Source organism: Astatotilapia calliptera, chromosome 20 (assembly GCF_964374335.1).
Source record: "Astatotilapia calliptera chromosome 20, fAstCal68.1, whole genome shotgun sequence".
Taxonomy (NCBI): domain Eukaryota; kingdom Metazoa; phylum Chordata; class Actinopteri; order Cichliformes; family Cichlidae; genus Astatotilapia; species Astatotilapia calliptera.
Genome location: NC_137441.1, coordinates 15,082,515 through 15,109,988, shown reverse-complemented (window position 1 = coordinate 15,109,988; position 27,474 = coordinate 15,082,515). Strand labels below are relative to the sequence as shown.

General features: G+C 41.3%; 1 protein-coding gene across 3 annotated transcripts in view; it reads left to right on the top strand.

Moving 5' to 3' along the window:
• samd10b (sterile alpha motif domain containing 10b) overlaps window positions 1-27,474 on the top strand; it is a 61,469-nt gene that overhangs the window by 17,621 nt on the left and 16,374 nt on the right. Inside the window, exons 1-3 of one of the 3 annotated variants that reach the window (XM_026153892.2) lie at window positions 1,403-1,593; window positions 11,837-12,021; window positions 27,073-27,241. In XM_026153892.2, the coding sequence (XP_026009677.1) occupies window positions 1,533-1,593; window positions 11,837-12,021; window positions 27,073-27,241 (415 nt within the window). In that variant the 5' untranslated portion in view covers window positions 1,403-1,532. Of the gene's footprint in view, window positions 1-1,402; window positions 1,594-11,376; window positions 11,750-11,836; window positions 12,022-27,072; window positions 27,242-27,474 lie in introns of those variants that run through there. The other 2 variants (XM_026153893.2, XM_026153894.2) reach the window with 2 other exon arrangements.

The window sequence follows — 27,474 nt, the reverse complement described above, 5'->3', positions numbered from 1 at the left end:
GGACTACAAGGACCGACAGAGACCAGAGAATGGGCGAGTGCCCCCAGGTGTGAGCTAATTTGTCATGCTGCTATACTGAAATCAAGCAAGCTCCGCGAGGGCTTCTGCCAAGCTATCCGTACAGGATGGCGCAGGCAGACAGCTCACGTTCACGCAGAAGACACCTGCTGCGGCTGCTGACGAAAACCTTGGTTTTGTTGCGTCTTTTTAAAACTCAAATGGCACACTTTAAAAGGATGAAGAAAGCGGGCAAAGGTTTACATGCTCTGTGTCTCACTACTAATGCACAGATAAAAAAAGAGGAGAGTAATTTCATGGCTGTGTCTGATTGTTTTTGCCAGTGGTTGGTTGGTTGGTTGGTTGGTTGGTTGGTTGGTTGGTTGGTTGGTTGGTTGGTTGGTTGGTTGGTTGGTTGGTTGGTTGGTTGGTTGGTTGGTTCTTTCTTTCTTTCTTTCTTTCTTTCTTTCTTTCTTTCTTTCTTTCTTTCTTTCTTTCTTTCTTTCTTTCTTTCTTTCTTTCTTTCTTTCTTTCTTTTTCTCTCTCTCTCCCTCCCTCCCTCCCTCCCTCCCTCCCTCCCTCCCTCCAGGAAAGATTAGAAGAAGCCTCCTGGATCGCATCACATGAGCATTGCAACAAACTTTTAAAACTTCAAAGCGCTGAGTTATATTTCAGTTGGCAGACAGAAGTGTTAACACTATCACCGCCTCTATTGCTGAGTTTCTAATCATTCATGCTGCTTGCAAACTAACTCCCTGTCTGGAGCCTTCAGTCTCGACCCATCTATCTCAGCTCCAGATTCATTGGCACATTTTCCTTTTCGCCTCACTGTGCTCTTTTGTCTTTCTCTGTTTACCTCTTAGCTTCTGCAGAGCATTAACTTTTATCTCTTTTCCCCCCCCACACCAGCTCTCCACTCTTTTGATAAGCCTACTCCCCCCTCCTCTTTATCATCTTTTATCCCCTCATCCTGGCGTCTTTGTATGGATTCAGGGATGGTGTAGAGCAGATTATCAACTAATGCTCACAATGGTCATTTATTCACCTCTTTGTTTGCAAATCCTCTGGTGTTCAATAACCTTTGTGTTTATTTATGCAGAATAGTGTGTGTGTGTGTGTGTGTGTGTGTGTGTGTGTGAGTGGGTGTGTGTGTACATTGTGTGTTATTGAATGGTTATTATGGCCACGCTATGCTCCGATGTTTCCTCTCTAATATGTGGCGAAGGCTTCATGAGTGCTGACATACATAAGCAAAAGCGGGGTTTGTGTGACAGTAAAGCTTTAAGGACACTCAATAACATATTGAGTACTGAACCCAGACCGCAGTGTGAGTGCACTGCATTGATTTACAGACCACATGACAATCACAAATAAGTGCGGCTCATACTCACCACTGTAGGCCACTGTGTGTGTGTTTATGAGTGGCAGCTTGTGCACAGACTCCCTTGCATCACTCCAGGAGCTTTTAACCCTTGTGGATGATCACCACCTCCATATGGAGTTATCGTGTAATAGTATGAAGAGAGGATTTCTCTATGATCAGCAGACAAAGTTTAGCAAATTCCTGCCGGACAGCCTTTCAGGCTATCACTGAAGGTATGTGTGAACTGGGAACTACTACCATACTGCATTTTGCTTTTTCAAATTGCTTCTTTAATTTCAATTTAGAGGAAAAAACAAAACAATAATAACGAGAAAACCTATTAGTCTCATTGCTTGAACCACTTTAGAGTTCATTAGCACGCCATCTGGCTTATAGCTCTTGGTTCCAGTGATAGGCTTAAACTGCTCTTTAAATGAAAAGATAATATTTTGACATTGAGATGAATGCTGCTATTGTTTTGCGATAACCTGTTAAATGACTAATTTCCTGCTGGCTTTATCGAGGACATGGTTGTAAGTTGAGGAGGAAATTGAGTTTTTCAGAGCTTTGATATTTTGCACCCAAGCATCCATTAATCCACTCACTGAGGATGTTTTGCCACTCAGGGGAACAGCTGTAAACAAACACCGCATGTTTAAGAAGCCAATTTTGTTCTTAGCAGAGACGTTATGTCATTTCATTTCCATCATTATTTTGGATTATTTCCTGTGGCGTAGAGGAGGACGGCACGTTTGACAAACGGTCTCTCTCTGAAACATCTGAAAAAGTGAATTCTAAACATGGAATTAAATCAGCAAAGTGCACAATTCTGGATGGACAGTTCTGCATGTTTGAGTTATAATATTATAACATCTGCCTGGGGATACCACTGCCACTGTCACGAGTATTTGAAAATGTATACCATGCTTTGCTCGGTCTGAGCACCTCAAGTAAATTTTCATGCCTTGTCTAATTTCCCTTGATTAATTTCTAAGTCCTAATGAGGCTAATTTGATTACATTTGTCAAAGCTTTTCACACATTGTGAATGATAGCAGTTGAGTAGTTGTGAATAGGCAGATTGATCTGTGTTACCTCTGTAGTTCTTGTTAAATAATATTTTACAAACATGTACATAAACACTGATACTGGTTGCCGTGTGACACTTGAGGCTTTAATGGAAAATCACTGATTCATTGTAATGATTACTCTATGGATTCATTATGTAAGTGGATGCCTACTGCAGACTGCCAAAGTGTCATACAGTAAACGGTACATATATGTAGGCCGTATAGGTGAAGTAGTACTAGATCTACAATGTCTTTACTTTCAGTATTTGAAACATTCACATGGTAATGTGATTTCAGTTGCTGGGTAGTGTCCTCACATGCCAGCCAGGTCTCTGTCAGCCAGTTCTGACCAATCCACACTCACACAAGCGTGATGATGTATGAATGCTGTATACTATTAATATCACACCCTTTTGTTACTTGCCATCTGGCATTTGGTGCAAGGCGGTTAATGTACACTGAGTTTTTCACTGAAAATGGCTAATGACTCAGAGGATAATTTTCTGTAGTTAATTACTACAACCAACCCGCTTGCTACAGTCTTACTGTAGTTGCCTTTATGTTAGGATCTTTTCCATTTTATAATGTAAAGGGAACTACATATGGTCAAAGTTTGAAATAAAGAGGTCAGGCCAGGATTCAGACTGTTTCTTATTCTTGGGTTAAGTTTATTTTTCAACTCTTGGATTTGTATGATGTCAGAGAGAGTGGATATGCTGTGGGGCCACAGCATGATGATGAGCCACAGGTTTGCAGAAAGGTCAGTATCAGATAAATGAGGATTATTTTTAAAGTGTGAACGATCCAAAGCTACTGCACCACGGCGGAGTCAAGTGTAAAAATACGGGGCTTGAAATGAGACCCATACAACAAGCCCTCTTACCTCAACGACATAATACGTCATAATGTACTCTAGGGCTGCCACAAACGATTATTTTGATAGTCGACTAGTCACCGATTATTTTTGCGATTAGTCGACTAATCAGATCATCATCCATTGGACGTAAAACGTACAGCATATTGCACCAGCAGCATCTGCTCATATATAACTATCATTAGCTTACAGCTTTAAGTGTTTAAGGTATGTGCTAACTAAAAATAAAGACAAGATGATAGTTTATTAAATTTTAATGAATTTTACAGATTGTTTCGGTGAAGTTTAATAAACTCCTTGCTATCTAAAATATAACAGGACTCCGGAGTAAATTCTCGAGCATCTCACACTTCTGATAATCAGCTGTCTGCTTGACGTTTATTCAGCTGTGTAAAAACTATAACTTTAATCTCAGCCAAACCGATTTACTCAGGAACAAATAAAATACAAAAAAAAGCCAAACAATAACATTTTAAGTTATCTAAGTGACTTATGTATGTTTAACCTGAGTAGCGAAAGAAGGCGGTGGGTTTGAAAACGATTTGCCGGGAGTCCGGTGTTCTCACGGGCTCTAGTGAGCCTAGCTAGCTATCGAGCTAGTGGGTAACAGACGTCTCCGAAAACGTCGGCGCGCTTTTGAAAATATGTGGCATCTTGATAAACTGAGCAAATATTTGAGGTTTACACAGCTACGTTTATTTTGTGACCCAGAAAAGAATAATAAGAGTAATTTTAAAACTAACTAGCTGCCGCCGTTGTTGGAAATTGAGCTGGGCTGCGCTATGAATTCTGGGACGCAGCTTCTTCTTCTTCAGGGTTTAACGGCAGCTGGCATCCATGCAGTGCTGCCCTCTTCTGTTTCAGTCCGTTATTACACTCTTAAATCCTACTACTCATTCCTGCGTCTTTTGTGATCTTACAAAGCTTCAAACGACGCGTCGACTATTAAATCAGTCGTCGACGATTTTGATAGTCGACGTAATCGTGACTAGTCGACTAATCGTGGTAGCCCTAATGTACTCTCAAAGCAATAATAAAGGTGTGTTTACAGAAACAACACATGAGTGTTTCCACATTTGAAGGTGGAGGCGGTGATGATGGCACAGCAAAGATTTTTAACCAGAAACAATTAAGAGACCTGAGTTTGCAACAATGTGAAAACAGTAAAAGAATTAAAGATTCAAAATAGGCAGTTTGATGATTTTAACTACATTTCTTTATACACAGAAAACAAATTCATACACATTTGTGTTGAGTGTTGAGCTAGTTTTGACGTTATGCAGCATCCTTGTTTTCAGGCTGCTGTTTTTTGCTCCTTTCATCACTTTGCAATGAAACACACGGGTACCAGAATAGTTATGCATTGCCAAAGTCAAGTTTTAAGTTTCATTTCAGGGTGTAGTTACTATAAAATTGTTTATAACAAAGCATCTTGTCTGTTCCCTGGTTTGCTCAGCCCTGGTCACAACTCAAATTCTATTATTCAAGCTCATCTCCTCCCCCTTGTCCTTCCTCATCCTCCCTCTGCCTCTGACATTCACTCTGGATTATTGATTGTCAGTGAGATCTAATCTGTCCTCCCATGTCATCATACAGGAGCTTGGCTGTGAAGGGGAGAAAACAATAGACATGCATGATCTCCACAAACTCATCTTCTTAGCAGTTCACACCTTCATTCTTCGCCCCCCCCTTCGTTTCCTGGTGCAATTAATTTTAATGCTCTTCTCTAAAGCTTCATTTTCCATCTATTCTCTTTCATTTGTAAATTGCCATTTCGCCTAGTTCCCTGACGTTCTATTTCTCCCTATACTCTGGGTTACTTTTCGTCATCCACTTAAGAGAGCATGACCGTGTCAGACCCTTATATCCTGTCTCCTCTTCCTAGTAGTCCTTCGTTTTCTTCCTCTTGTGTGAAACATGTAGGAAGTTCCTTTGAACAGGAGTGGATATGACAGCCAGTGACCTCGATTGGAGGAGTTAGGTGGTCTGTGTCTGTGCCTGTTTTATCTAAAGTGATCTGTAATTGTATGTTCTCTGAAACAGTGATGGATAATCAATAGTTCTGTCTGTCTCTGTGAGAGTGTGGTGGTGGCTAGAGTTAGAGAATAAAAGTCATTTTGTCCTTAATGCGGGACCATTACAGAGCTTTTTTTTTCTCTCTCACACCACTGCTTGCAAAGAGGAGACCAAGGTTGGCCTGGCATTTCCTATACCAGCTTTTGTTATTCTCTGTTAGGTGCTCTCAGGGTAGTGCAAGCTCTCACTGGCAAAATCATAACAGAAATGGCAACTCCAGCTGCGTTCTTAGCTGCACTGTGCACTGTAAGCCATAACTGCCCTGCAGTTTGAATCCAGAATCCAGCCTCATATATACAGCCTCTCTGCAGCTTGACTCAGATCCTCTGGCTTAAACAAATACAGACAGGGGATTGTACAGATGTGTGAATATATGAGTATGCATCCTGGCATTGTGAGGCCCATTAATGTATGTATGTGTGAGTATGCTGGCATTTACTAACACCCACAATCAGACACACAGATTAAGTTGGCATTTCTCTCGTCTGTGCCCTGATCAGAGTTGATGACGGGACTTGGAGCCTGTGTCGTGGATGTCCATTGTTTACTACCAATTCTCTGTTTGTGTGTTCCCCTGACACTGATCGCTTGTGAAAAGTAAACCTCAGCCCTAGCCTCTGTGACAATGTCTCGTGTCACAGCGGATAATAGACTGCAGTGCATCATGGGAAAAACCCTGGGGTCCTGGGTTTTATATTTATTTTTAAAGCTGCGACCAGATTCTTCTTCTCCCCCCCCCCTCCTGCTCGTTCAAATGAAGTAATTTCATGGCTCATTCCTGGGGTTAAAACTGGGTCTGGTGGAATGGATGAGATGTAAATAGCCCCATGCTTTACCTCTAACATGCTATAGGACCAGCAAATTGGGATCATCGGTAAACGTGTTGGCAGCATTGGTCTGCTGAATGCTGTATTTAGGAGTCCAAGTTTAATGTGTTATACAGGCATGAAATCACTGTGTGATAGAGTTTCACCCGCTTGAAGATTACAGAGAAATGAGGGTAACTGTGATTTTTTTTCCTTTCCTCTTTTATATAAAACTTGGACTGCAAATAGAAATTTTATCTTGAAGTTGACTAAAAGGTGTTTGGTGGGGAGGTACTCGATGCCAATATCATGCTGCTCAAATACACCGTGGCACCGTCTCTGTGATGCCTGAAATAAGGTGGATAACCGGATCACTTGCCTCATCCTCCATGCATAAGGATGAAGCAAACACATATTCAGATGCATCCTAAAGTTGAAGCCAAGGTTATGCAGAAATCAAACTTCAACAAAAAGCCTACACAGCAAAAGAGTCTACATGGACTCATTTAGATGCTCTTTTTTAGAGTCAAATGAGCAATGTTCGGTGACGCCATGTTAATCTACTGAGGGATTTGGCTTGGAACGACCTTCCTGGGTGCTGTACCTAACAGCTTAATTACCTTTTCAAAAGGAAATACCTCTGAGAGTTAGCAGCCACTCTCACAGCAGATATGCTGCTCCGTCAAGAGGAGGTGATATGAGGTTACACTTCACTGGGCTGAGTCATATTGACCTACCTGTCCTCTACACACACACATACACAACAGACGCACACACCTGTCCGACACTTTGCCCTTGATTTTGGCACCTTCACTATACACATACCTTTTTTCTCAGTATGTGAAGCTGGAGGTACAGACTTAAATTACACTCCATCACTGTATATCTTCTTTTTCAGCTACCCACAAGACACATATCTTGCTTTTGTCTTTCCATTCTGCCTCCCACCATCCACCCTCCATCATTAGTTGTCTTCTCAACACTCCCTCGGCTGGAAGTGAAAAAAAGTCACCAGCAAGGGCAGCGAGAGATAATGCAACACCAGATAGTGACAAATAGGACAGTGGAGATAGTGCGGTTGTCGAGTCAGATCAAATTCAAGCTGAGACAGACAAGTAAAGGTTACTGATAACACCTTTTTTTTAATGGTAAGGGTGGTAATCACCCCAGATCATAAAGATCTGAAGGGCTTTAACACAGATAGATGATAGTGCACGTGCATGGTCTTAAAGCTTTGCGTCCCTAAAAGCAAGCAGTAGAGGGATATGGTGCAATGTCATTTCAAAAGCGATGTCAGTTGAAAGGTATGGATATTTAATCATCTTTGCCTCATCTTAAATTCTCTGCAGTATCCTGTCCCAGGAGGGAGAGCCTACAAAGTCCATTAAACCACAGAATGAGCAGTTTGTCTTCATTTGTACGTAACGGAAATGGTGAGGCCTGGCAATGTGGCAAAGGTGGGATTTCAGTGGCAGAGGGAAGTCACGATCCTGTTAAAAGTGATGTCTGCTACATCTTATACCTTGAAAGCTTGCTCTTTAACAGCTTGTAAAATTAAGTTGTTCTGTGGTCTATTAATGTGTCTCCCTGCCTTCTTCTGGAGCTCTTTCACCTTTATAAAGTTTGATCGGTTTGCATGAATCTGATGCTAATTTGCAGCTTGGCTCTCCCGCCTCACTTTGTTTTCTGTCTTGCTCTTGCTTGTGCACTTTCTCTTGCCTCTTTTTGTGAGATTGGCAGGTCTTTAGGGTTGTGAGGCACTTAGCTTCCCATGTTTCTTCCTCCTGTCTCCTCCCCCTGACTGGCAGTAATTACATCAGGTTTGGGCCTGGTTTTTCCTGACAACCCCAAAGAGCTGACAACCAGAAAGCTGAAAGAGAGTGAGTGAGAAAAAGAAAGATGGGAAACAAGGAAGATACTGCTTAAGAAGACACAAAAGTGGCAGCATACAGAAATGGGGAAAGCAGGAGTGAAGTGCAAGACAAGAGTGCAGAGGGAGAAAACCGTACACGAAGGGAGAGAAGCAGAAAAGGCTACACATCAGTGATTCCTGACAGGTCTTTCTTCTTCTTTTTCATCTCTACCCCCTTTTGTTAGTCTTCCCATCATGGCTGTGTGAATTCTGTATTCACCACTGCTCACTTCGACCGACGTGTAGGATGAAAAAAAAGTGTCCCCTCCCGACTCGGAGCTGCAACCAGCTGTTTCCCACCATTTTCAGCTGTCATACAGCAGGTCTCAGCAGGCCTTTATTTAATTCTAATATGGAAATGGAAAGATTATAATCCTTTGTTAGTTAATGAACTTTCTTTCTTTCTTTCTTTCTTTCTTTCTTTCTTTCTTTCTTTCTTTCTTTCTTTCTTTCTTTCTTTCTTTCTTTCTTTCTTTCTTTCTTTCTTTCTTTCTTTCTTTCTTTCTTTCTTTCTTTCTTTCTTTCTTTCTTTCTTTCTTTCTTTCTTTCTTTCTTTCTTTCTTTCTTTCTTTCTTTCTTTCTTTCTTTCTTTCTTTCTTTCAAGATGACCAAGTGTCAAAAGTCCCTTAAAGACAGAAAAAAATGTAGAAAATTGGTAGACTGATAGATGAACACATCAGAAAGATCAGATTCAGCCCAGTTCAGTTTGGACGAATGAGGAAAAGAATTTAAGAAATCATTCACAGAAGATGGCATTTTTGTTGTTGTTCCCTCAAAGCATGTGCTTTTGTTCTTCTTTTGTAAAGAGACTTTCAGATCAATAAGTAATGAATACAACATTTATTATTCCACATTTCACTTTTACTTCTATCATCAGCAAGTCTGTCTCCATCTCACTAACGGTTTTCACATAGTCAGATAAAACTTGTGGTTTGAAGTAGAAGTGTTTGTCCACCACTACTGTCTCCAGTTGAATAGCCATCACCAGTTGTGTCTGTATCTGGAAGTCCCACAAGACCCTAGCTTGGTCATTCTTAACAACCCTATGGGTGTGTGCCATTTTGACCTTTTGTGGACTTGCAGGCCATACTCAGCACAGATGTTCCTGTATACTATGTCAGTCGCTTGATTGTGTTCCATGTATGCCCTGCCTCCTAGCATCTTGCACCTTGCTGTTATGTGCTGGATTGTCTCAGGGACATTTTTATACAGCCTGCACCTGGGGTTGTGTTTGATGCCTCTATCGAGCTTGTGCTTAGAGCTCATACTTGTGCTGCAGCCACTTCTTCTATCTGCCGGTGGTATGTACAGTGCAGGGACCTGTCTTTCCATAATGGGTCCTGATGTTGCTCCTATTCTTTCTCATGGTATGTACTAAGCATGTGATCACTTGTGGCCATCTTTCTAATGTAGTCATGGATGTTCGTTGTCTCATCCTGGATAGTGGATCTGACACACGCTAGTCCTCGGCCTCCATCCTTCCACTTAGTTTATAGTTACAGATTGCTGCATTTGTGGTGAAACTCTTGATGTAGGTGGCTTCTATCACCTCCTTTGGCCAGCTGATTATCCCAGCAGGGTATCTGGTGAGTGGTAGGATGTAGGTATTGATTGCCCAGATCTTGTCCTTCCCATTCAGCTGATTCTTCAGGACTTGCCTTATTCCCTGCAGGTATTTGGTGGTTGCAGCAAAGATGTGGTCTCTTTTCAAGTGCTTCACATTTGTCTGTGGGATTCTCAGGTACTTGTATCTGTCCTTGATGTCTGCAGTGTTGCCTTTTGGTAGTGCATTCCCCTCAGTTCAGACTACTTTCCCTCTCTTAGTTACGATCCAGCTACACTTCTCCAGTCTAAATGGCATTTTGATGTCGTTGATCCTAGTCCTAGAATTTATATCGTTTTTAACTTATAACATACATGATGTTATCCATGTAGAGGAGGTGGTTAATGTTTACTCCATTCTGTATTCGGTACCTGTAGCCAGTCTGGCTGATGATCTGGCTAAGGGTGTTTTTTAGGCCGTTTGCCAAACAGCAGTCGTGACAGAGCATCCTGGTATATCCCACATTTGATGGTGACTTGTTCAAAAGACCATGTTGATCTTGTATAGTTATAGACATTTTAGGATCCATGTGAGCCATTGAGTCATTGGCTTTCTTCTAGTCTATCCAGGCATCAAATTCTGACTCCACCACCCAAATGTTGCAGCAGAAATCGAGAGTCACCTGACCAGACAAAATTATTCCATTGTTATTCAATTTTGGTGAGCGTGTGTGAATTATAGCCTTTCCTTTTCTTAGCTGACAGGAATGGACACATACCTGTAGACTATCTGCTTCAAAGTTTGACATATGCATTCTCTGATGCTCTTCTGGATACCCTGGTAGTAACAAGTGGTTATTTGAGTTACTGTTGCCTAGCTATCAGCTCAGTCTGACCATTCTCCCCTGACCTCTGGCATCAACAAGGCATTTTCACTCAGAGAACTGCAGCTCACTGGATATCTTCTCTTTTTATGACCAGTCATTGGAAACTCTAGAGATGGTAAAGATGGGGGGGGGAAATCCCAGTAGCTCAGCAGTTTGTTAAATGCTCAGACCAGACATCTGTTACAAACAGTTATGTCACGTTAAAAGTCCCTTAAATCACCTTTTCTTCCCCATTCTGACACTGCCTAAATGCACCGAGCTGCAACCATGTTAGTGTCTGATTTGATGTTTGCATTCATGAGAACTTGAATAAGTGTACCACAAAATGGAAATTAAACAAATCTTACTCGACTGGCAAAGAGCTTGCAGTCAAAACGTAAATATTATTTCATTTTTGTTTGAACCAAAATAATCAAGAATGAGTGTATAAATGATTTACAGAATATCAGTGGTTGCATGTAAACAAGGTTTCTCATTTACCACTAATAAGCAGGTTTCTTATCAATCACTTTTTTTTTTTTAATTACCGCAAAATGACTATGTTAACCAGTTAATTGTCATCAGTTCTCTTTCTGTTTACACACCCTCTTGACCTTTTTACCCCTCTACTGCCTCCTGCCGCCTAGCCTCTTATTATTTGCATTACATCACATTAAATCAATGCTTAGGTAAACTGAGCAATGACTGCATGTCTACGCTTTGAAATAAATCCATGGCTACAGATGACTAACCGCAGTAAAATAGCTCATTCAACTTGATGTGAACTGTAGAAGATGCCCTTTGGCCTTCACAGAACTATACTCTGACCCCGCACTGACAACTTGTCTGCTTCAGTGTCTCATAGCAAGCATTTAGTCTTGACAGGGAACGGGGGTAAAGATAGAAAAAGAAAAAAAATAAAATATTCATGAAGTAGGATTTAAATAATCAAGGACTAATCTGAAAGAGAGACACAGTTCCAGAAATCATGCGGTGCCTCTGTGAATATGCACTCAGCATAATTGGAGATCACACTGTAGTTGCACTGCTGCCCACCACCATCACCAAAACAGCCATCTGTTTGTAGCTGTTATAGAATCAGAACACACAGCATGTAATCTGGGGTGAATGCTTCCTGTTAAGCTCCTAGAGGATTATCAATCATTTATTTTTGTTAGGTTTGGATGTTCTTGTTTCTTAGTCCATGGACCTTATGAAAACCCCTTTCGTAAAGAAAATACAAAGTGAGTGCTTATCAGTAGCTATTATTTCTCCTCTGCTTGTTTCCTTCTGTTTCATTTGCTGGTTCTTCTTCTTTGCTCTCTTGTCAGCGGCGTCCAGCTTCAGTTTTTGCCGTGCCTCCCTGGAGCACACGGTGTCTGCTGAGGAGCTGAGTTACCAGCTGCCGCGTCACGCCGGAGGCAGCAACCTGACCTGGCACGACGGCCGTGGCCAGAAGACAGCACACACACGCACCGTCAAACTACTGCAGCAGCCCGGCACAGAGGGCATCCAGGTATGAAGATGTCCACACACACAAACCAAAGGCAATGCGGAGGAGTGTTTTCAGTGCATGTGAATAACTCTGAAGGGTTTTTGCTTATATTTTTATTTTTATTTTTCAGAATTAAAAAGGCCAGTGGGCAATTTAGCATCTTAGAAAAACAAATTTAAGATCCCTCCCCCTCTATGTCAACACACTTTGCAGTACCCTTAGGGTCAGCGCAGTCAGTCAGTTACAGTTTACTCTTGTCAGTTCATTTTAATGACATTTTTATACAGAAATTTAAAGTTTCTCTTTCTTTGGATATAAAATAGCAATTCCTCAGTCACACATGCCTTGAGACAGGTTAGCGACCGGCAGTCACTGTTCACAAAGAAATGCCCAAGTGGTTGCTGTAGGTAACTGGTTGACACTTGTGATTGTTTGCAAAAAGAGTGCTGTACCGAAAACCTTCTTGCGATTGATTTGCTCACAGTTGTATATAGTTTGAATGAAATACTGCAAATACTCCCCATTTTACTGTGAGCGACTGAAGCACGAGAAAGTGCGACACTCTCTGGAAATAGGGAATGTTTGCTTTCAAAGCAAAAGTTGTACCCTACCACTGCAACCAACACATTTCAAGTGAAACCTTTATTTCCAGACTGCATCAGAGTTTTCAGTCATTCATCAGTGCTTGATGAGTAGTTTGCTGGTATTTGCAGCCAAGTTTATGTCTGCCATGCAAGCTACAGGCGACCCTAGCAACCTGCTAGCAATCAAAGCAATTGCAAGGATGTTTTGATGTAGCACCAAATACCCCTGTGCACTCAATTTTGCGACGGCTAACCACTCGTAACCACTCACCAATCTGTCACAGAATACACTTGCATGCAGGTCTCTGAAAGGCTTGCATGAAGAGGGATTTGACAATCAAATTCACAGCAACTGCCACCAACCACTCGAACCACTGGTCATGAGGAAAAATGTGTATTCTCCAACCAGTGGTTGCTACATGATCGCTAACCAGCCTCTAGACCTGTGTGATTGAAGCATTTAAACATAAAGCATTCTTACTACTTACTATGCCAACTGTGGTCCATTTTTGCTGTAAATAATGTTACATGTCACTTGCATGGTGTTATATTACATTACATTATAATGAAATGCTTTAGTAAAATTTTTTGGAAAAAATACTTTTTCTTTGAGTATAATTTTGTTGTAACTTGGAAGTAAATAATATGTCACAAAAATGTATGTAATTTCAAAACAGTGTCTAAGCTCATGCAGAAGAGTGTGGTGCAGCGAACCTATCCACACAACGTATCATACAGCAAGATAAAGGAATGTGCACAAGCAACGGGAGCTTCACCTAAAGCGATCTAGTCTGGTGGGAAAGAGGAAGACTAATTGTTTAATTTACATAATGTTGGCTCGCCTCATCTTAGACTGTGGTGGATACCATCAGAGAAAAACTTATATAATTCAGGAGTGGCGTGAGAACTGCCTTCTGATGTAACTATTCTTGTACAGTCCAAGCAAGCACATACTGCACAGGAAATAAACTCCCAGGAGCATGCAATTTATAGTGACCTAAATGTCTCAGATCATGTTTTTTTTTTTTTTCAGGCCCCCCTTTTTTTATGCTCAGCAAAGCTTTAGCGGAACTGACTGGTATAAAAACTACATATTGAAGTTGTTTCACTGCTGATTGATGGATGCAGAATGTGTGTCTGGCGGCTCTTAGCAGTATCATTTAAGCACAGCAACCGGAGCATCGTTTTCTTTCACACATCACTTTGTGCAAAATGAAATCCCATCTGTCCAGCACCAGAGACAGTCTAAACAAAGAGAGAGAAAAAAAATCTATTTTAAGGCTTTCTGTCTGTGTTTACCCAAAACCAGCACATGACACAACAGCTCCTGTCCTTTCTCCTACTCCTCAAATGAAAGAGACCAGATAGGCTAGCGGAGGACATTTGCTCTGTCTCACCACTGGTTTGAAGAAAATTTGCAACCTTGAGGCCTTAAGATGTACATGTGCACGACAAAATGTGTTCAATAATTCATAAAACAGTGCCCACTCAGCTATAACGGCTATAAAAGGCCTAATGAAAGACGAGTGGGAAGCTGTTTCCATGTGATTACACAGACACCGGATAATTAAACCTCCTCTATACCATGAGAAGCAAGGCTTATCATTTCCTTGTGGCAACAAGCCTCTTAATGCATTATTCAACAAATGGGAGAGCCGTCCAGCTCTGTCTGATACGTGTGCGTGTGAGAATGAGTGCCTGCGCATTCAGAAAGTGTTTCAGAGTCCATTCGTACATCTATACATTTAAGCACTGGTGTATATTGGTGCGTTTTTACTGTCGATTGTTTTCTATGTATCCAGTTCTCTCAGGATGATTAGATTATGCTCCATTACACTGGTTGTGCACACATCAGCTGTAATGAGGAAGCCAGTTAAGTGAAACACAGCTTGTCTTCTGTATAAGGTGGGACCTGGGGAATTTCTTGATCTGTTTAACAAAGCTTATATAACACATTGTGCACTGCTATCCAAACACTCAGTCAGTGGAGACAGAAAATAGTGACAGCAGAGTGGGAGGACAGAAATCTTTGATATTTATTGGTGTTCATGCATGCACAAAAGGGGCCATTATTACAAAAGATGCCCTCAGCATTAAAATATTTTCAATGCAAAAACTATATCAAAAATGTAATTTTTTTTACCACGGTGCACTATATTCCAGTTTTTTTAATTTTATTAAAATGAAAGCAAAGGAAAGACACCAAGAAATGATTATTAAAAAGGTTGCAACGGGTAGACAATTGCACTGAAAACAGCTCAATTTATATTGTAAACAAGTTAGATATTGTCTGCACACAGTAGCAGCTGGCTCAACAGGAGTCAGCAAAAGCATATGTTGAAACAGAGGTTATATACTCCTTTGCCTTATTAAGTTTAGGCTTACAGAGATCTGTCTTCTGACTAGATTTTCCAAATAATTAGTTATTGCGTAGTTGACGTACCTTCTGTGCCATCCCTGAATTGGCTGTTTAGATAGACAGATGGGGTGAAGGGAGGGGTTTGTGGGTGGCTCATTTTGCCGTCTGACTCACAGCTTGTGGGTGAACCTTTAGATGAGACTGGGGAATAGGTGGAATAAAATGAATGCAATCTAGGAAGGTATAGAAGCCACTGTGTCTCCTTTCTCTAAAGCAGGACCAAGTGAGTTACTGGAAATGAGGCTTTTATTCACGCTATGCTAGGTGGGCAAATAAAAAAAACCCACTTAGTGAAAATTTTTACCACTATCCTTATTGAAGACAGTTTCTGACCTGAGCTGATACAAAAGAGTATATTCCCTATTCTCACATATCTAATAGTGTTCACTTTTGCGCCAATAGCACCAATGTATGTTGTTTCATATGTTTCTGTATTACGTACTCACTTCTATCATGTATGAACATGTATGAGATTGCTTAGATTATCGTGGTCTGCTGTAATAAATTAAGGCACACGCAAACTACTTGTACAATGTGCATCATAGGCTCCTTTCAAAGTGCTAGGTTTTTAGACAGGATAATGGCATGGTTCTACAGATTCCACAGTTGGTCTGTCAGTCAGTTCACAGCTTGATCCAGATGAATTTCATGAAACTTTTTTCAGACATTCATGGTCTAAGGGTATGAATCCTGATGAGGTTTGTGAAATATCGAAATTCTGGCGAACCACATCTGTACTTTCTTTTCAATGGTAATTAGTTCATGTCAGTGTAGTAACATAGTAAGCCAGGATGAAAGACATGGCAATCAATTTGCCACCCTATCACCAGCATGTTAGTATTTTCATTGAGAGTTTCATCCATCTATTGAGTCCACTAAAGCTCATCTCTTCCTATATGGAAACACTGTGGCATTCCCAAGCCAACAAAGAAACATGTTATGGGCGTGCCAGAGGATCTCCTCCCAGTTGGACATGATTAAAACAAGCTCACCTGGGAGGTGGGCAGAAAGCATTTTGGACAGATGCCCGAACCTAAATTGGCTTCCTTCAGTGTGAAGGAGAATCATCTCTGCTCTGTGCACCTTCTGATCACCTGCTCTACCAGCAAAGGATACGTTAGACACTCTTAAGTGGAACCTAGTCTCTGCTGCTTGTAATTGCAGTCTTATACTTTCGGTCACTAGCCACAGCATGTGGCTATGGATGAGGGCAGGGATGTAGCTCAGCCAGTAAACCAGACCACATTGTGAGTTTCCCAATGTAAAGCATAACTTTGGAGCCCGTCGGGTGCACTGGCGTAGTGCTGATGGTGAAGGCTAGTGGTTCACACCGAAACACACAGAGATAAGTACGAGTGGCTTTGCATCGAGGCAGAAATACTGTAGACTGCATTGTCCTTGTCCTGCCACTCGGTGATGTGTTGCCCTGCCTAAGACACATGTTTGACTCATGCTAAATAGAAAGCTTTGTGAAAATCCCATCTGGCTCTTTGTCCACCCACTGAGAGACTGTTCATATTTGCATGAGTGCAAGCCATTTACGCACTCAGTGTCCTGAGGACAACCAAAGGCAGTTTCACAAAGCTGACAGAGGTTGACAGTTCGCACACTCACACAAAGTTACTTGCACAGGAACAATCAAGTAGACACTCACAAAAGCTTCTGAAACATTTTCAGAATCACAGTGACACACTCAAACACACAAATGCAAAGGGCTAGATATAGCAGTGGGAGACACAGGGGTGCTAAATGATGCAACAGAAACTGCTCTGGAAAAGGGATGGGGTTCACTGTTACTAGAAGAATGAAAGATAAGAAGTGTGAAGAGACATGAAGGAATCAGGGAAAGGATCTGTCAGGGTCTTTCGGATTGGAAAGAGAGGATAAATATGCAATTATATGATGACATTACAGCAACTTTTAGATTTGTACAGTAAATGGAAGAGAAACAGAGCTGTTCGGTCAGAGGGGAGAGCATACAGGACACGGGTTGAGTGTTTGCTGTCCTGTGATGAGATAAAGATACGGTAGGAAATGCTGCAGAGCAGAGAGGGGCAGCAGGTGATATATTTATAGTATGCATGTCATGTACAGATTATACAGTACATGACATGCATCCTATAAAACATCGATTCACTCATTCACTTACACCCACCTCCAGAGTTTTACTGCTAATTGGCGTAACGTCATTGATCAATCTCAGGCAGGGTCTGGCTGCGCAGAGACACAGGCAGTGATCGGAAGAGAGGCGTTATCGGTCACAAAGAGTGATTTTTAAGGATTCCCCACGCTCCCTTGACTTTAAGCTAATCCCCCGATTCGGCTTCACAGAGAGGCAGGGCATGCACGTACGCGCACAGATACTTGCAAGTCCACGCGCACCAAAACCCAGGCACTAATATGGACAAAAAGTAGCTCAGTGCACAGAAGTCAAAGCAGAAAAAAGATAGAAGGGAGTGAACATGTGAGAAGGAGGGGGAAGGGAGGGTGGATAAAATTTGTGAGAAGCTAGTAGAAGTGGGGAGATCAGAGACATGATAGAACAAAGTACGCTGGGAGGACAAATGCTGTGCGAGGATACAAACAGAAGGATCAATAGAGAAGTGGAGAGAGAAAGTCAGAGTATGGGGTGGGTAAGAAAAAATTATGCAAAAAATGATGAACAGATAGAGACAGAACTTGTGTTGCTGAATAAATTAATGCACCTAATAGCATACTCAGTTATTAGAATTTATTATGTGCCCTTGTGGCAGTTTCTGAAAGATGAAGTCATAAAAATAAATTATAGATTAAAAGAACAGTAGTACATTTTAGGCTACTAACACAGTTACATTAAAAGGCTGATACAACTTGAAAAAAAGGTGAACATATCCCATATTTGAATGAACAACATTTCTTTGAAACAATGGCTGTTTGTTAAAAGCAATGTTCTGAAACAAGTGATGCATTAAATTTACACTTTGTTTCATAATTCAAGCAAATCTTAAAGAACAGATTAGTTATATGGAAGAAACTGAGGACACTCTTATATTTGTTATACTTTCAAATTCATAAAATTTAAATCAGATTCCAGGTGCCAATGATTAGAGATTCTTTGGGGAGTCATCATATCAAGATGTAAACAGAATTCCTATGAGTCCGGTAAGGAATATTCAAATTATTCAGTAGTTATTTGAGATTAACATACAAGACTTCAAACAACTATCCAAGATTGGTCACCCTGGAAACTTTGTCCCGAGAGCAAAACTTGTCCAATTTTCTTAGCAAGATCTGAGCCTGATTAGCGCTGTTTCGTCACAGGAAGAAGGTTCTGGTGTTAATCTACCAGCAGGCTTGGCTCCTCCCCTACACTGAGTCTGTGCAGAGTCTGCATGCTTTCCCTGTGCATTCTCTCCGGGTATCCCAGCCTCCTCCCACAGTCCAAACATATGCTTGTTAGACTAATTGGTGATTTTAAATTGGCCGTAGGTGTGAATGCTTTTCTGTCTCCCCGTGTTCGCCCTGTCCAACTTGCACCCCCTGCATGACAGCCAGGATAAGCTCCAGTCCCACTGCAATCCTGATTTGGATAAGTGGAGGAAAAGGTATAAATCTGCCACTAGACATAGCTTTTGTTGTCAAAGTACAGGTGTCTAACAAAGAGACAGCACAAATTTAATCTGCATGGACACTGTGCCAGGAAAAAGCTTGTGTGTTAAAAAAAACAAACAAAAAAAAACATTAGAGCAACACTACAGTTTAACAATAAACATGTTCACCAAAGACTTGCTCAAACAGAAGCAATGGAGGGTTATGTAAGGATTTAGTGAAAAAAGGGCAAAGTCTAAATCTCAATGATATGTTATAGAGGGATTTTAAATGCACAGTACATGCAAGATATCTGAAGTAGTTTTGCATGAAAGAATGGTCGGAAGTTTAAATAAATGTCATGGACAAGTAGCCGTCTTTGCAGTTCTTAGTTTTTCCTCAGAGGGAAACCACATGTATTAATATCTTTTTTAATGGATGAGGTGTATCAAAAATCCATTTTTTCTGGGTGCTGTAAAAAAGAGAACCAAATGTGTCCAAAAAAGTCCAGAGACAACTGTTTTACTTTTTCACATCTATGGTCTGTAGCTACACATCTGTTTGCTGCGTTTACCACACTTAGGGATTTAAATACTCTTCTTGCTAACTGCAGTGTATGATTGCATTTACAGTATACTATTTTCCGCCTTTCTGTCTCTTTCTTCCTCCTCTCCATCCTGAATTTCTCCTTACACTTGCGCTCTATATACAGTCTCCACTTTGCATATGCCTCCTCGCCAACTCCAGCTCCCTTCCCCCCCCCCTTCCCCCCCCCCCCCCCCCTCCTCTTCTGTATGTAACAAATGAGGGACCTCCTCCAGCTGGACAGAAGTAGGTCTCGGGAGGAGGAGGGAGGTCGTAAAAGGGGGGAACGGCGACGAGAGAGAACTGGCCAGAGGAGATACAGTCTGGATGGCCAACAAACAGAGCGAGAAGAGCAAGGGAGGAAAAGGAGAGCAAGCAGGGATGATGGGAGCGATCATTCCATTTCCCTTCTGTCTGGCTCCTTGATAATGAAGGCCATTACTCATAAGCATTTCACTCTCCTGGCTCACTGTCTTCTCTTTCTTTTCATCATTTTATTTTCCTCTTTGTTCACCCTCTCCATCTGCCTTTGCATCTATGCCTTTTGCTGTCAGTTTCAGTACTTATAATGAACAGTTAAATAAATGTCAACAAATGTGAGTCATAAAATATTCAATAACTAATTATTACAGCCAAGGCATTTATAAGCAAACAGAGACCTGTATCCGTTTCCCAGATTTGTTATTGTGCAAAACGATCCTTCATTGCATCTTAAGGGCTTATGATTTCATCTCTAATATGCCAGCACTCCTGTGGCTTAGCTAATCATTATTACAGATGGTGGGGTCATCCTTTCTGGGAACGTGGATATTCTAGTTATTAAAATGTATATTATCATATTTAATAAATATGAACTCATCAAGATTTTTGCTGTTGAAATGAAAATGGGGTAATAAGCTGTTAGAATCAGAAACCACAGTGCTATTTGTATTACCTTCACCCATTTTAGCATCTCTTTATTCATGTAGTACTCTTTATGTAGGCTACGTTAAAGCCCTGTTAGTAAAGAACAGTGCTGCATTTTGAAATTTGATCCAGAATTCATGTGGCTGTGGCATCTGTAGTCCAAGAGTTAAGTAAGTTGTCTATTAATAAGAAGGGTGGTGGTTCCATTCTCCTCCTGTCCCAAAGCATCCTCAAGAAAGACACTGAAACTAGAGTGTGAGTGTTTGAATGATAGGTTAAAAGAGCTCACCATAGAAAAAAGGCACTTGTGTGAATGGGTGAACGAGTCTTCTTGTACTAAGAAAGCACTTTGAGTGTTGCATAAAGACTGGAATAAGGGAAATAACGGAAATTTCAACCAGTCTACAGTTATATTACTTTAATGTCACTAATAAACGTGTAAAATGGTACATATCTTTGGTCTTTACTGAGTTTATTTGTTATGCTGTGTCTTTACAATGCACAACATCTAAGAAAAAAGGGGAATAGGAGTTAACAATTTTTTGAACTTGTAACAAGTGGCTTTTGAACTTCCCTCAAAAATCAAACCCCTCGCTTGTTGTGAAGACTATTAGCCCTCCAGGTCACGTGATTATGATTATGTCCTTTTTTCATCCTGAGAGAGCAAATCGTAGACCGCTGACTTAATCTTGGCAAAAAATCTATTGGTCTTGTTAAATTCACAGAAGTGATTGATAGTCCAAGCGTTCACATCCCCCAGCGACTTCGGTATTTACTCAACTATGTCAACACGAGGATAGTAAAAAATGATAGACTAATTCTGCAGGGATTTCAGCTGCAGCTTTTACTCTCTTTTGGCCACACTCAATCATCTACAAGAGTGGCCATTTCTACATGTCTCCTAACTTTATCTCAATTAATGATTGGGTCAGAGTTGTAAATTTAGGTTATTAAAATGGCTTTGGCGCTCCACTGAGTCAGAGTTGAAGTATGTGTGTGATTAGGAAACCACCAAACACATTGGAGCGGAGAAATTGAGTTGTTTTCAATTAAGGCCTACAAAGCAGAACGCACTTCGCTAGTGGACCAGCCAGAAGTTGATAGGCCTCGTTGGTGTTTAAATTGATTGAAGGAAATCTCATTACAGCGGCTGGCAAAGATGTAAATTTAGTTAGTTGTGAACAAACTCATGTCTGTCACCTTTTTTGTGCGTGAAGGCATTCTGTGAGTTGCTCTTCGTATCATTAATAAGAAAGGGGTGGGGAAAACATTAGATATGAAGCTACAAGAGCAAGCGAGTGTAAGTTGCATTTGTGCATGTGACATTTCAGCATACATAATCCCATTTAATACGGTCAGTTATGGAGTGGAACATTTGGCAGCACTTCTGTGTTTTTCTGTTGAAAATCAGCCAGAGCTTTTGTCATAGAGTTGGCTCAGACAGAGCATGAATAAATGGATTAGATATGAGAGTAAGTCAGACAACAGAGAGAGAGTTGATGGGACGAGGAAACGGTTGGGGTTTTTTTGCTTGTGAGAACTGGCTGTGGCTTTATTAATGTTCCTATTAATTCCCCGCACATGGCATTGACCTATGGGGAAAAAATAAATAAATTAAAAAATAAATATATATATATATGCTGGGTGTTTTTTTTTTTTTTTTTTTTTTTTTTATAAAAACACCCAGCACGCCCCTGCGGGCGGTTTATCCTTCAAGCTCGGGTCCTCTACCAGAGGCCTGGGAGCTTGAGGGTCCTGCGCAGTATCTTAGCTGTTCCCAGGACTGCGCTCTTCTGGACAGAGATCTCCGATGTTGTTCCCGGGATCTGCTGGAGCCACTCGCCTAGCTTGGGAGTCACCGCACCTAGTGCTCCGATTACCACGGGGACCACTGTTACCTTCACCCTCCACATCCTCTCGAGCTCTTCTCTGAGCCCTTGGTATTTCTCCAGCTTCTCGTGTTCCTTCTTCCTGATATTGCTGTCATTGGGAACCGCTACATCGATCACTACCGCCGTCTTCTTCTGTTTATCTACCACCACTATGTCCGGTTGGTTAGCCACCACCATTTTGTCCGTCTGTATCTGGAAGTCCCACAGGATCTTAGCTCGGTCATTCTCCACCACCCTTGGGGGCATCTCCCATTTTGACCTCGGGACTTCCAGGTTATACTCGGCACAGATGTTCCTGTACACTATGCCGGCCACTTGGTTATGGCGTTCCATGTATGCCTTGCCTGCTAGCATCTTGCACCCTGCTGTTATGTGCTGGATTGTCTCTGGGGCATCTTTACACAGCCTGCACCTGGGGTCTTGCCTGGTGTGATAGACCCCAGCCTCTATGGATCTTGTGCTCAGAGCTTGTTCTTGTGCTGCCATGATTAGTGCCTCTGTGCTGTCTTTCAGTCCAGCTTTGTCCAGCCACTGGTAGGATTTCTGGATATCAGCCACCTCCTCTATCTGCCGGTGGTACATACCGTGCAGGGGCCTGTCCTTCCATGATGGTTCCTCGTCTCCCTCCTCTTTCTTGGGTTTCTGCTGCCTGAGGTATTCATTGAGCACTCGGTCAGTTGGGGCCATCTTCCCGATGTATTCTTGGATGTTCGTTGTCTCATCCTGGACTGTGGTGCTGACACTCACCAGTCCCCGGCCCCCTTCCTTCCGCTTAGCGTACAGCCTCAGGGTGCTGGACTTGGGGTGAAACCCTCCATGCATGGTAAGGAGCTTTCTTGTCTTTATGTCAGTGGCTTCTATCTCCTCCTTTGGCCAGCCTATTACCCCAGCAGGGTACCTGATCACGGGCAGGGCGTACGTGTTGATAGCCCGGATCTTGTTCTTACCATTCAGCTGACTCCTCAGGACTTGCCTGACCCTCTGCAGGTACTTGGTGGTTGCAGCTTTTCTAGCGGCCTCTTCATGGTTCCCATTTGCCTGCGGGATCCCCAGGTACTTGTAACTGTCCTCTATGTCTGCAATGTTGCCTTCTGGTAGTTAAATCCACTCAGTTCTGACTACCTTCCCTCTCTTTGTTACCATCCGACTACACTTCTCCAGTCCGAACGACATTCCAATGTCATTGCTGTATAGCCTGGTAGTGTGTAGCCAGACCTGAATGAGAGTGGGGGAGGTTCAATTTGCCATGTTGCAACGAGCTTAGCTTCTGTCTTGCTAGCTTGTGTTGCGCTCGGTGGATCTGAGCTCCACAGTGCGGTCTAGGCGGAGTAGTCGAACGCAGATCCACTGAGCTCTCAACACAGACAGCATCGTCAGAAGAAAAGTTGATAAAATAAATTTAAAAAATTGTATTGTTCGATACATATGCATACCAAACCGAAAGCACTGTATCAAACGGTTCAATATCGATACAAGTATCGTTGCACCCCTAATATATATATATATATATATATATACACACACACACTTTCTGGCAACTACAAGGATCATAGGAAGGTGTGTGAAGAAGAAGAGGAAAAAAATAGAGAATGAAACAAAACGAGACATGCTTTCATGTAACTGAAAGACGACATTGACAGAATCATATTAATGCTGCGCTGACTGTATAATGAAGCACCGCTGTCAGGGAAAATTACCTTTGGAAAAAGATCCTACCAGTCACAAAAAGACACATCAACACCCATAGAAAATGTGGAATGTAATTACTCTCTCAATATGTGTTGCTGACAGATGGTTAAAATGCCACAAATGTACAAAATTAGAATAATAAAATCTGTTTGAAGCTATGTGCCAATAGAACATTTAGATGGATGGATGGATATATTTATTGATTTCACAAAGGGAATTATTAAATATCTAAATTTCAGTCACAAGGTGATGAAGTTTATTTATCCAGAAGAGCATCTGCTTACCCTTCTATGCCTGCAAGCTTTTAAACTGCTGATTTTTCTTTTGCCATTTGCACTCATGTGGACTTGATTTGTTTCGTACAATACAAAGTCATAACCCTGCTAAATTTTAAATGAGCTGCATTTTTTTTGTCTTGCATGAGAGAAGTATCACTGCAGGCTAAATAATAATGTATGGACACTTAATAAGCTTCTTTCCATTACATGATGTTATTTGCACTCGCTGGGTGGTTTACTACCAGAACTGATTTTGTAGCAGTCGTTGGCATTAGAATGCATCATCCCAGCTGAGTTCACATTAATGAGAAAATCGTGCATGCTGCATATTTAAGTAAGCTAGAGCAATTACAGAGTGTTTATTTGAAAAAGCAATAAAAAAAACAATGTTTTAAATTGCATAATATAGTAACTCAACAAATTAAAGTGCAAACATACAGGGAGTGCAGAATTACTAGGCAAATGAGTATTTTGTCCACATCATCCTCTTCATGCATGTTGTCTTACTCCAAGCTGTATAGGCTCGAAAGCCTACTACCAATTAAGCATATTAGGTGATGTGCATCTCTGTAATGAGAAGGGGTGTGGTCTAATGACATCAACACCCTATATCAGGTGTGCATAATTATTAGGCAACGTCCTTTTCTTTGGCAAAATGGGTCAAAAGAAAAGTCAAAAATAGTGAGATATCTTGCAGAGGGATGCAGCAGTCTCAAAATTGCAAAGCTTCTGAAGCGTGATCATCGAACAATCAAGCGTTTCATTCAAAATAGTCAACAGGGTCGCAAGAAGCGTGTGGAAAAACCAAGGCGCAAAATAACTGCCCATGAACTGAGAAAAGTCAAGCGTGCAGCTGCCAAGATGCAACTTGCCACCAGTTTGGCCATATTTCAGAGCTGCAACATCACTGGAGTGCCCAAAAGCACAAGGTGTGCAATACTCAGAGACATGGCCAAGGTAAGAAAGGCTGAAAGACGACCACCACTGAACAAGACACACAAGCTGAAACGTCAAGACTGGGCCAAGAAATATCTCAAGACTGATTTTTCTAAGGTTTTATGGACTGATGAAATGAGAGTGAGTCTTGATGGGCCAGATGGATGGGCCCGTGGCTGGATTGGTAAAGGGCAGAGAGCTCCAGTCCGACTCAGACGCCAGCAAGGTGGAGGTGGAGTACTGGTTTGGGCTGGTATCATCAAAGATGAGCTTGTGGGGCCTTTTCGGGTTGAGGATGGAGTCAAGCTCAACTCCCAGTCCTACTGCCAGTTTCTGGAAGACACCTTCTTCAAGCAGTGGTACAGGAAGAAGTCTGCATCCTTCAAGAAAAACATGATCTTCATGCAGGACAATGCTCCATCACACGCGTCCAAGTACTCCACAGCGTGGCTGGCAAGAAAGGGTATAAAAGAAGAAAAACTAATGACATGGCCACCTTGTTCACCTGATCTGAACCCCATTGAGAACCTGTGGTCCATCATCAAATGTGAGATTTACAAGGAGGGAAAACAGTACACCTCTCTGAACAGTGTCTGGGAGGCTGTGGTTGCTGCTGCACGCAATGTTGATGGTGAACAGATCAAAACACTGACAGAATCCATGGATGGCAGGCTTTTGAGTGTCCTTGCAAAGAAAGGTGGCTATATTGGTCGCTGATTTGTTTTTCTTTTGTTTTTGAATGTCAGAAATGTATATTTGTGAATGTGGAGATGTTATATTGGTTTCACTGGTAAAAATAAATAATTGAAATGGGTATATATTTGTTTTTTGTTAAGTTGCCTAATAATTATGCACAGTAATAGTCACCTGCACACACAGATATCCCCCTAAAATAGCTAAAACTAAAAACAAACTAAAAACTACTTCCAAAAACATTCAGCTTTGATATTAATGAGTTTTTTGGGTTCATTGAGAACATGGTTGTTGTTCAATAATAAAATTATTCCTCAAAAATACAACTTGCCTAATAATTCTGCACTCCCTGTAGACTCACTGGTGTCGTCTTACTGTCTGCTCACATACATGTGCAAAAGTGTGAAGCCACAGCTGGTTTTTAAAAAATGGAAAATTGGTGCAGCAATTTACATATAAACATGGGAAATACAGCATATTTTTGTAAAATTCAACTGAGCTGTGTTTTAGAGATGGCTGTAGATACTCATTGTTAAATCTGATATCATTCATACAATATGAACTACAAACTAGAGATTTTGATTCATCACACTATAAGCTATTGTCACTGATTTTTGTGTAATTTCACATACCCCAGCCTTTTCTCCCTGTTTCCCTTCCCTTCACTCTTCCACTGAGACTGAGGCTTCAGTGAAGAGTAGATGGATCAGCTGAAGGGCCAGATGTGTCCTGTGTCAGATCTTTAAAGGATTGTTTTCCTATTTCTTAAGGACATGACTGTCAGATACTGCTCATCTGCTGTAGTTTTTTTATGCCTGCCGCTTATTCTTTTGTTCTCCAGTTGTTCAGTTTTAAGGAAACACTGCACATCATGTAGATTCATAGATTCAACAAAAGAAATAGAAACTAATTTTATGTTTTTGTGGCAGACTGCAAGTAGGAACGTGATTTATAATTGGTTCCATTGTTAGCTGTCTGGTTTCTATATACATAACACTGGTCCATCCCTGGATTTTGTTGTGTTTTTGTGCTTAAATGATTCATAGGTTAGTGTTAAGTGTCATGCTGAAGAGTGATGTAGTGAGGACCTAAAGGCAAAGGTGGAAAGAGAGAGAGCACAAACAAAAAGCAAACTGTTTAAGTAGACTGGTAAGTCAATACCAATCTGAAACAAAAAAAAATAAAACAAACACCTGACATAAATAGAAATTATGAGGAAAAAATTGCCAAACACAAGATGTAAGATTCACAAAATAAATACCAAATCACAGGCATAAAAACCTCATGTTCATGGCAGCTTAACATACAAACACAAATAACATTCCTCTAAAAATGGTCAAGCGCAAGGACTTGACTGAAAATGGGTGAAAAAGCAGCCAATCTACATAGGCAAAGTTTGAAAAAGCTTCAGAAATCCTGAGAACTACTTCTCAAAACCAGCAAAGTATAAAGAAATCCAAGACTTTTGCACACTATTGTACAATATGCACATTGACAAACTGCTTCCTGTGTGTGTTCTTCAGTTACGTCCAGGTGAAGCGTTCACTGTGTACCACACCAGTCCTACACTGTCCAGTCTGTCCAAACCAGTGGTGCTGTGGACTCAGCAGGATGTCTGCAAGTGGCTTAAAAAACACTGTCCACACAACTACCTGACCTATGTAGAGGCCTTCTCCCACCACGCCATCACAGGTACAGTGCACAACATGTGAATATGTAGCATCAGTTGTTACAGAACTTTATGCTGACTGGGATTGTTGTCTTTTATTTGCAGATAACGTCAATCACTATCCCTGCTAATAGTGTAAAGTGCACAAGATCTAGTCTTCTAGAGGGTGCTGTTTGTGTTAAACTTCTCATTGACCTCTGTTCCGTTCAATAAGCATAGTAGTGATGCTCATTTGGACTAAGGCATTGCAAACCAG